Below are 10266 nucleotides of genomic sequence, written 5' to 3' on the forward strand. Positions count from 1 at the left end.
ACACATTACACAAAAACAAATTAATTTAAGATTAAATTAAATTTATTAAAAATAAAAAATAAAACTAAATTTTATACAAACAAATTAAAGAAAAATGTTGTTAAATTAAAAAGAACTTAATTTTATAAATTACAAAATTATCAAATAATCTAAAAAAAACTAATGACAACCACATTCCTTGGCCACACTTTGAGGGTATTTACTTAAGTTAACACTATCCTCATTGAGATAATGCAATATAGATATGGAACCCAAAACCGTGGGTACGCAACAGGGTTTGGGTAGATTGGGTTGTTTTAAATGCATTAACGTTTGCACTATGGCATGATTGGTGGCATTCATTTTGGAACCCAAAGGAAAATTGCACTCACCGCCACAGAAATAGGCTTCGAATTTCTTGGGTGCTATAACCCAATTGTGCATGTGTAAATCTTTGAAGTCCAAGGTGAAATTTAAACGTTCACAGGTTTTGGGCAATTTATAGATTTCCTGAATGGGTGGGGGAGGTGGCATATAGAAATCGGCTTTACGTTTACGTTTGATAACATCACGTTTGAAACGTAATTTCTGGATTTTAGTCATCAATTCGGGACCATTAAAGTAGCCAATAATAAAAGGCTGCAGATCAATTGTTTCCTCCGAGTAATCCGGTTTAACCAAACCCAAATCACTGGCTAAAATTTCCACAGTTTTAGTTTCATGAGCAGGATTCTCTATATCCAAAGTGACACCCACTAGCAATTCGTTAATGCGCCCTGGTTGTGAGGATTTCTGCTGCAGCCAACGATTTAATATGCGGGTCATATTAAACTCCAACCAACCTTTGTAGGTGGTCGTGGTATTAATAGAGCTAAGAATTCTCAAGGCTCCCGTATATTCTTTGCGATACATAACTCTTTGATATACAGAAATGGTGGCCTTTTGTGTATCGGTATTTTGCACATATTTACCCAAACTAGGTTGTTGATAGATTCTTAAGGCTGAATGAACAAGTTGCAGATCTCGAGGTACATCGTTTGTATTGAAACCTATTTGCATATCACTAGCAATAGGTATATCGGTTATAAGTTTGCTATTAGAGTTTAAAATTTCTGAAAAAGGAGAAAAACACAATTAATAAACTAACTCCTTTTGTAATTCACCCATTCACAACTTACTTTTACTTGAAAATGTTATAATATTATTACACTTTTCAATTTCCATGCGATCGAATTTCGTTATAAAATTCTCTTCTCTCAAAGCTCTTCTTTGCCTTCGACCTTGAGTCAAATGTTCTCGTACATGATCCAATTCTGCTTCGTTTTCGGTAATATCATTATACACTTCCAGTAGAAATTTCGAAGCAGAATTTTTCAACGAAGGTTGTCTCTTCAAACGTTCATGATGATTGTCTCCCAAACCCAACAGATCCACCATATCAAATTCATACCCATTAGGTTGTTTTATCTCGGTATGAAGGCTATGCATATGTTCCGGTGATTCGTATAGGAAATCTGTTTTAATATCACTTACTTCTTGGCTAAAAACTGAGACCACCGTTATTATTAATACGAAATTTAAAATAAACATTTTTTAAACAATAGTTGTTAACACTTTGCCAGTTAAATTCCAATTGTCTGCTTTATGGAAAATGTTTACACGTTTTATACCCTCATATTTGTCCTTAAGGATCCTTTTTTTAACTACCTGTTTTACTTTATCTTATCTGATATTCAATTGGATAGAATTTTATTGTCACCAGAGGATCTTAGTTTGCATTATTTTTATGATTACCTGTCTATTACCTGATGTTTACTTTGAGCAACATGATGTAAGTGGTCTTATCGCACTCTGATTCCTAGAATTTACTAATTTGATTTCATTTACAATTGGCACGTGTTTATTGTGATCCTTTGGCGAAAAAGGTTGAAAGGAGGAAAGAGGGAGGGGAAGGCAGGGGGAAGGGGAAGAGGCAAAAGAAGGGAAGAAAGCAGAAAGCAGGAACACAAGGAAGACGAACGAACGAACGAACGAACGAACGAACGAACGAACGAACGAACGAACGAACGAACGAACGAACGAACGAACGAACGAACGAACGAACGAAACGAACGAAACGAACGAACGAACGAACGAACGAACGAACGAACGAACGAACGAACGAACGAACGAACGAACGAACGAACGAACGAACGAACGAACGAACGAACGAACGAACGAACGAACGAACGAACGAACGAACGAACGAACGAACGAACGAACGAACGAAACGAACGAACGAACGAACGAACGAACGAACGAAGAACGAACGAACGAACGAACGAACGAACGAACGAACGAACGAACGAACGAACGAACGAACGAACGAACGAACGAACTAACGAACGAACGAACGAACGAACGAACGAACCGAACGAACGAAACGAACGAACGAACGAACGACGAACGAACGAACGAACGAACGAACGAACGAACGAACGAACGAACGAACGAACGAACGAACGAAACGAACGAACGAACGAACGAACGAACGAACGAACGAACGAACGAACGAACGAAAACGAACGAACGAACGAACGACGAACGAACGAACGAACGAACGAACGAACGAACGAACGAACGAACGAACGAACGAACGAACGAACGAAAAAAAACGAACGGAAACGAACGGACGAACGGACGAACGAAGCGAGCGAGAGCGAGCGAGCGAGCGAGCGAGCGAGGAGCGAGCGAGCGAGCGAGCGAGCGAGCGAGCGAGCGAGCGAGCTAGCGAGCGAGCGAGCGGGAGCGAGCGAGCAGCGGCGAGCGAGCTAGCGAGCGAGAGCGAGCGAGCGCGAGCGAGCTAGCTACCGAGCAGCGACCGAGCGAGAGAGGAGAGAGCGAGCGAGCGAGCGGGCGAGCGAGCGAGCGAGCTATCGAGCTAGCGAGCGAGCGAGAGCATCGAGCTATCGATCGAGCTATAAGCGATCTATCTATACCTACTATCTATCTATCTATCTATCTATCTATCTATCTATCTATCATCTATCTATCTATCTATCTATCTATCTATCTATCTATCTATCTATCTATCTATCTATCTATCTATCTATCTATCTATCTATCTATCTATCTATCTATCTATCTATCTATCTAACTAACTAATAACTAGCTAAAATGTTGTTGTAACTTTTCTTAGGTTAGGAGATATGAAGTTACCCCATTTTTACCCTTTGTTTGAATTTCCTAAATTCCTTATTGGATCTATTTGACTGGTGACCAATCTCCTGCTCTAATTTCAACTTTCTAGCTTCAATATGTCAATGGAGGTATTGCTTTGATATATACTGTGAAAGATTTGTATCTTCCTCATTGAAGGGTGTGATCTCCTCAGTTCTGCGATATTAGCAGTATCGAAAAGTGTTCTTTCTTTTTTAGAGTTAATACTGTAAAACCTCAAATTCTAAGTTAGTGTGAAATTTTCATTATATATTACCGTTATTACTCAATTATAACATTATTTTTCTAATTTCGAACCCTGAATAATTTCTAATGATAACAATATGATATGGCAGCACTAAACCGCAATGATAACAAAAACAAAACACCGAATAAACAATAACAAAATAATAAACGTAAAGAAACTACAAAATTTGTTATCTAAATAGAAAAAAGAAAGAAAACACAACCCACTTTACCGCATATTTAATTAAAATAAATTTTATTACTGCAAACGGAATAGTAAGCAGTTGCAATTTGGACAACGACCAAGTGAGTTGGTTTTATTAGCAAGTCGCTGGAAGCAAACGAGCAACAAAAGAAAATCGAGAACAATAAACTATAATCTACAATAGAAGGCGAGTTCAAGATAAAACTATAATAAACAAAAAGTAAGTACATTTTAGCTAAAATACAATAAAAATAAAATAAATTACGGAGAAAGCTTATAAAATATATATTTTAATAATCCTTTGTAACAGCTTAACATGGCCACTTTTCAAATGGGACCCGAAACTCATGCCGTACCCATGGCTTTGTTTCGTAAAAATCGCGAGAAGGTATGTAACGCTTTAAGAGAAAGCAAGGCAGTGGAAAAGGGATCCTTTGTTTTGTTGGAAGGTGGCAAAGATGTCAGTTTCAATGATACCGATATCAACTACAATTTCCGTCAAGAATCCTATTTCCAATATTTGTTTGGTGTCAAGGAACCCGATTGTTATGGTGTTTTAAATGTAGAGAGTGGTGAGTCTGTTTTATTTGTACCCCGTCTTCCCGAGGAATATGCCACCTGGATGGGTCGTCTATTAAGTTTGGAGGAATTCAAAGCCATGTATGAAGTTGATCGTGTTTTGTATGCCGATGAATTGAATGCTTTCTTTGAAAAGGCTGCTCCCAAATTGATTTTAACTTTGAGCGGTTTAAATACCGATAGTGGTTTACGCTCCAAGCCTGCCTCCTTCGAGGGTATTGAGAAATTTGTGGTCAATTGTGATATTTTACATCCCATTATTGCCGAGTGCCGTGTTCTCAAGTCACCCGAGGAAATTGAAGTTTTACGTTATGTGGCCAAGGTCTCTTCAGATGCTCACATTAAAGTCATGAAATTTATGCGTCCTGGTCGCAGTGAATATGAAGGCGAATCTTTATTCTTACATCATTCCTACTCGGTTGGTGGTTGCCGCCATGCCTCCTACACTTGCATCTGTGGTAGTGGTGTTAATTCAGCTGTTTTGCATTATGGTCATGCTGCTGCTCCCAATGACAAAGCTGTTAAGGATGGTGATATGTGTCTCTTCGATATGGGCGCCAATTATTGTGGCTATGCTGCCGATATCACTTGCAGTTTCCCAGCCAATGGCAAATTCAATGAAGATCAAAAATTCATTTACAATGCCGTCTTGGCTGCCCGTAATGCTGTTCTAAAAGAAGCCAAAGATGGTGTTTCCTGGGTAGATATGCATCGTTTGTCTTGCCGTGTTTTGTTGGAACATCTCAAGGCTGGTGGCATGTTGCAGGGTGATGTAGATGAAATGTTGGCTGCCGGTTTGGCTGGCACATTCCAACCTCATGGTTTGGGTCATCTTATTGGTCTCGATGTCCATGATGTAGGTGGCTATTTGCCCGACCAACCAGCACGCCCCACTGAATCCTGGATTAGTAAGTTGCGTTTTGCACGTACACTTAAGGATGGCATGTATGTTACCGTTGAACCCGGCTGTTACTTTGTCGACATTTTGATGGACAAAGCTTTGGCTGATCCTAAACTTAATAAATTCATTGTCAAAGAAGTCTTTGAACGTTTCCGTAACTTTGGCGGTGTACGCATAGAAGATGATGTTCTCATTACCAAGAATGGCAATGAAAATTTCGCCATTGTGCCACGTACCGTTGAAGAAATTGAAAAGTGTATGGCTGAACGCGATTGAAAAGGAGCAGGAAATTTCTACTTCCAAAAATATATATAAAAAATGTTTAGAATATCAGGAAGTTAAGAAAGTTTTTAAATAACGTGTATATAATCATTATAAGTGTGTATATTATATATTGTTGATTTTTTTATATATATATATTAAAGTATTTTGAAAAGTATTTATTATGCTTTAACTATTGAGATAACCATTCTTGTGGATAAGTTTATTTTGAATGAAAATCTATAAATTATACAAAGATTAGATTGTAAACAAACAGATTTAAGGCAGCAACAGCAAATATTGTTGTAAAATTCTAGAATATTGTGCTTTTTTGTGATAAAAAATGGAATGACGTCTTTTAGTTAAAGTGTTTAGTAGGCTGGTCACAATGCATTTATTGAATGGTTGTTTTTACTTTTTAATAATCTACGTACCGAAATTCCTATATCAAGGTGGTCCGGTAGTTAGAAAAACGGCCGAAAAAGGACTTAAACTATTTCTTTAGAATCTAGCCAATTCACGGACTTAAACACATGATGCCTTAAGGTGACCGCGCGTTTAAACATGCTCTTCAAAGATATCTTATAATAAATCTTTTCGGTTTAATTAAATAAACAAAATCCCTAATCCTCTGAGTAAAAAATTTAAAGATTTTGGAATAGATATTACCGTTAATTCATGTTAAGAATTTCTTAACTAAAAACTTTTCCATAATCCCTAACCTGCACAATTTCTAATCGTGTGGCAACATTACCATAAAAACTAACACGCAAAAACTATAGTATACTTTTAGGATGAAATAAAAAATACATATTAACACTTCGACTCAAATAATCGTCAGTCTATTCCATAGTTTGCGCTGATGTTCGTAACCCAAATAAGGATCTTTTCCCTCACTAAATCCATATGTTAGTCTATGTAAATCTTCTATTAAACTATAGATATTTGGACCAAAGACCGATCCTATAGAGATCAAACAACCAGCCCACCATGGGTCAATTGTAGGATCAATATTTCTTAGTGTTAGTGATGTAGGGTATAATTAGTTGATAATTTAATTAAATAATTAAATTTAAATTTCCGAACATTTCAGACTGATTCTACTCTACATTCTCTACATTTGTGGGTTCTGGACTTGACTATTGAAATATTTTGATAGCCAAGACAAGAACCTCACATATTAGAGAAACCTTGATATGAAATGAAATTTCGTTTTTATGAAATATTGGACCTAGCTCAGTTCTCAAACCATTTTCCGATTCAGCATAGCATTTTTAACAAAAATGAAGATTAAAAGTTGGACCCTCTTAACATTTCCAATACAAAATTGTAAAGTTTTTTATAACTTTATTCCATTTTTTTTAGCAGAAACAATTATCATTATTTTTTTTATTATCTTTCGTTAAACTAAAGCTATTCAAACAAAAAAAAAAAAATTCCAAAAGCGGCCTTCTAAACTACAATCCGATGCGTCCCGGTGTACGTCTAGGAGTTGTGACACCCGGTGTAGCAATTTCTTGTTTATTAGCCAATTGTTCTTCCCTCTGAGCAGCCTTGATTTTACGTTCTTCAATTTCCTCTTGAGCCAAACGCATTTGTGTTTCCATTTCCTTAAGATGTTCGGCAGCCTGTTTCTTTTTCTCACGACCACTGCGACCCGTTTCTTTGACGGAAAAGAACATAGGACCCAATTCAGCCAACCAATAACCATCGACAGCGGTGGCACATTGCATATACTCTTTGGCTGTCATAACCAGTTCATGATAGACCACATAGTCGGGGGTGGTGCCCAGGCCATACAAGGCCGAAGTGGGATGTAAATGACAAGGCATGCCGGTACGTAAATTAACATATTCCCCTATGCCCTTAAGACGTGCTGCCTGATAGAAATAGGCAGAACAAATACATTTACGTATAATATCCCAATCGGTGCCGCATGATTTCACATTGAGTTTTTGCTGAATCAAAATGTCTTTGAGCTGTTGGCGTACTTCACGTACCTTACGCATGGCCTTGACATGTATGAAATGTTCATTGCACCAGTTTGAACTATAGCTGTGGGGGGTTAAATGAGAAAATGAATAAAAAAAATTAAAATGATAGTTAAATAAGTGTTTAGTTTTGTTTATTGTTATGCTTTGTTGTAGGCAACTTACTTGTTTTGTTTCCACTGCAGATAGACATTGAGATAGGTTAAATGATCCGATTCAGGTACTTGAAACTTTTCTCGTACACCATCTGCCTCCTCCTCACGACCTTTTGGACGGTAAAATATTGAAGGCACCGACAACATGGAGACTAAAGTGATATAATAAAATAGTTATAAAAATGAAAATTTGCTATATAACTTCCTATGTAACTCACCTATAATCAAAACTTCTGCACTGCATTCCATTTGACAGGACACTATTAACATTTGACACTGCGGTGGATCCAAAGGAAACTCAGCCATTTGTCTGCCTAAGGGTGTCAAGGCACCCGTATGATCTAAAGCACCCAAAATCCATAATTGATATAAAGAATTCAAAATATTATCCTGAGGAGGAGGATCCATGAAATGAAATTGCAATAAATCCACAACACCCAAAGATTTCAGCAGCAAAACGGTATTAGCCAAATTGGTACGTTGTATTTCAGGTACCGTCAAGGCCAACAAATCTTCTTTATACTGACGTTGTGTATACAAACGATAGGCCTGCCCGGGACCAGTACGTCCGGCACGACCGGAACGTTGATTGGCATTGGCCTGGGATATGGGATAGATTTGTAAAGCATCCATACCAATACGTGGATTATACACCTTTAATTTACAATAACCCGAATCAATAACATAAATAATACCATCCACTGTTAGAGAAGTTTCCGCAATATTAGTGGCCACCACACATTTACGCAAACCTTCAGGGGATTTTTGGAAAATTTTCGCTTGTAAATCGGAAGGCAGTTGTGAATATATTGGCAGTATAGACAATTCGGGAGCATTTTCTATTTCCAACAAACGTTCGGCCAACACTTCACATGTCACCTCAATATCCTCCTGACCCGGCATAAAAATCAACATATCACCTTCGTTGGGTGTTAAATGAATTTGTAGAGCTTGTTTTACAGCCGCATCTACATAATCTTCACAAGTATTTTTACTAAACATAACATCAACGGGAAAGGTACGTCCAGGTATAGTAAATGTGGGCACATTACCAAAGAAAGTGGCAAATTTCGTAGAATCCATAGTGGCAGAAGTAACAATTAATTTTAAATCACGTCGCCTGGCAACAATCTAGGGATAAGAAAGAAAACAATATAATTATAAGAAGACATTATTAGCTCATTATCAAAACTAATTGTAAGTAATTGAATCATTCCAGTTTTCTGCTAGTAATTCTTAATTTAAAGGAGCAAATAGGTCAAGGAAATTTATTTATATTATTGAGTTTGTTTTTTTTTTCCTTTAATTAAGGTCCTTTCTAAGAGTAGCTGTGTTATCTCTTTGCATCTATTAGCTCTTAAAATCAAAGTGGTGAAATATATAGAATTTCGCCATATTGCTCAAGAGAATTTAACTAATTATTTATTTATAGACTAGACTATAGACAAGTCTATATACAATTGTATATACTAGACTATAGACTAGACTATAAACTAAACTATAGACTAGACTATAGACTACACTATAGACTACACTATAGACTAGACTATAGACTAGACCATAGACTAGACTATAGACTAGCCAATAGACTAGACTATAGACTAGACTATAAACTATAGACTAGACTATAGACTACACTATAGACTAGATTATAGACTAGACTATAGACTAGACCATAGACTAGACTATAGACTAGACAATAGACTAGACTATAGACTAGACTACAGACTAGATTATAGACTACATTATAGAGTAGACTATAGACTAGATAACAAACTAGACCATAGACTAGACCATATACTAGACCACAAACTAGACTAGACTATAGACTAGACTATAAACTATAGACTAGACTATAGACTACACTATAGACTAGATTATAGACTAGACTATAGACTAGACTATGGACTAGACTATAGACTAGACTAGACTATAGACTAAACTATAGACTAGACTATAGACTAGACTATAGACTAGACTATAGAGTAGACTATAGACTAGACTATAGACTAGACTATAGACTAGACTATAGACTAGACTATAGACTAGACTATAGACTAGACTATAGACTAGACTATAGACTAGACTATAATAGACATAGACTAGACTATAGACTAGACTATAGACTGATTATAGACTAGATTGTGACTAGACCATAGACTAGATTATAGACTAGACTATAGACTAAACTATAGACTAGACTATAGGACTAGACTACAGACTAGATTATAGAATACACTATAGAGTAGACTATAGACTAGATAACAAACTAGACCATAGACTAGACTAGACTATAGACTAGACTATAGACTAGACTATAGACTAGACTATAGACTAGACTATAGACTAGACTATAGACTAGACTATAGACTAGACTATAGACTAGACTATAGACTAGACTATAGACTAGACTATAGACTAGACTATAGACTAGACTATAGACTAGACTATAGACTAGACTATCGACTAGACTATAGACTACACTATAGACTAGACTAGCACTATAGACTAGACTATAGACTAGACTATAGACTAGACTATAGACTAGACTATAGACTAGACTATAGACTAGACTATAGACTAGACTATAGACTAGGACTATAGACTAGACTATAGACTAGACTATAGACTAGACTATAGACTAGACTATAGACTAGACTATAGACTAGACTATAGACTAGACTATAGACTAGACTATAGACTAGACTATAGTCTAGACTATAGACTAGACTATAGACTAGACTATAGACT

General features: G+C 36.7%; 3 protein-coding genes across 3 annotated transcripts; 1 reads left to right on the plus strand and 2 right to left on the minus strand.

Moving 5' to 3' along the window:
* Nucleotides 1–159: 159 nt before the first annotated feature.
* On the minus strand, nt 160–1569 carry LOC119607374 (protein screw). The gene is made up of 2 exons (XM_037961247.1): nt 1158–1569; nt 160–1091 (listed from the first exon to the last, which is right to left on the minus strand). Exons 1-2 carry the CDS (start codon nt 1567–1569, stop codon nt 160–162), a joined length of 1344 nt encoding a protein of 447 aa, XP_037817175.1.
* A 2343-nt stretch (nt 1570–3912) lies between these two features.
* Nucleotides 3913–5414, plus strand: LOC119607369 (xaa-Pro dipeptidase-like). Its single transcript, XM_037961242.1, has one exon. The coding sequence runs from the start codon at nt 3945–3947 to the stop codon at nt 5382–5384; it is 1440 nt and encodes a 479-aa protein (XP_037817170.1). The 5' UTR covers nt 3913–3944; the 3' UTR covers nt 5385–5414.
* A 1290-nt stretch (nt 5415–6704) lies between these two features.
* On the minus strand, nt 6705–8642 carry LOC119607368 (pre-mRNA-splicing factor ATP-dependent RNA helicase PRP16-like). Its single transcript, XM_037961241.1, has 3 exons — nt 7734–8642; nt 7526–7667; nt 6705–7424 (listed from the first exon to the last, which is right to left on the minus strand). The coding sequence occupies exons 1-3, from the start codon at nt 8596–8598 to the stop codon at nt 6827–6829; spliced, it is 1605 nt and encodes a 534-aa protein (XP_037817169.1). The 5' UTR covers nt 8599–8642; the 3' UTR covers nt 6705–6826.
* Between the last annotated feature and the right edge of the window lie 1624 nt (nt 8643–10266).

Source organism: Lucilia sericata, unplaced genomic scaffold, assembly GCF_015586225.1.
Source record: "Lucilia sericata isolate MDLA Ls3-8-SP2 unplaced genomic scaffold, ASM1558622v1 Contig000690F_arrow, whole genome shotgun sequence".
In the NCBI taxonomy this organism is placed as follows: Eukaryota; Metazoa; Arthropoda; class Insecta; order Diptera; family Calliphoridae; genus Lucilia; species Lucilia sericata.

What these genes read in the sequence shown, in the direction of transcription:
- LOC119607374 (XM_037961247.1), bottom strand. Translation starts at nt 1,569, where the DNA reads ATGTTTATTTTAAATTTCGTATTAATAATAACGGTGGTCTCAGTTTTT. An exon ending in TATAACATTTTCAAGTAAAA is followed by an intron (nt 1,092 to 1,157) that starts GTAAGTTGTGAA and finishes CTCCTTTTTCAG; the next exon opens with AAATTTTAAACTCTAATAGC.
- LOC119607369 (XM_037961242.1), top strand. Translation starts at nt 3,945, where the DNA reads ATGGCCACTTTTCAAATGGGACCCGAAACTCATGCCGTACCCATGGCT.
- LOC119607368 (XM_037961241.1), bottom strand. Translation starts at nt 8,598, where the DNA reads ATGGATTCTACGAAATTTGCCACTTTCTTTGGTAATGTGCCCACATTT. An exon ending in TGCAGAAGTTTTGATTATAG is followed by an intron (nt 7,668 to 7,733) that starts GTGAGTTACATA and finishes ATATCACTTTAG; the next exon opens with TCTCCATGTTGTCGGTGCCT. An exon ending in CTGCAGTGGAAACAAAACAA is followed by an intron (nt 7,425 to 7,525) that starts GTAAGTTGCCTA and finishes AACCCCCCACAG; the next exon opens with CTATAGTTCAAACTGGTGCA.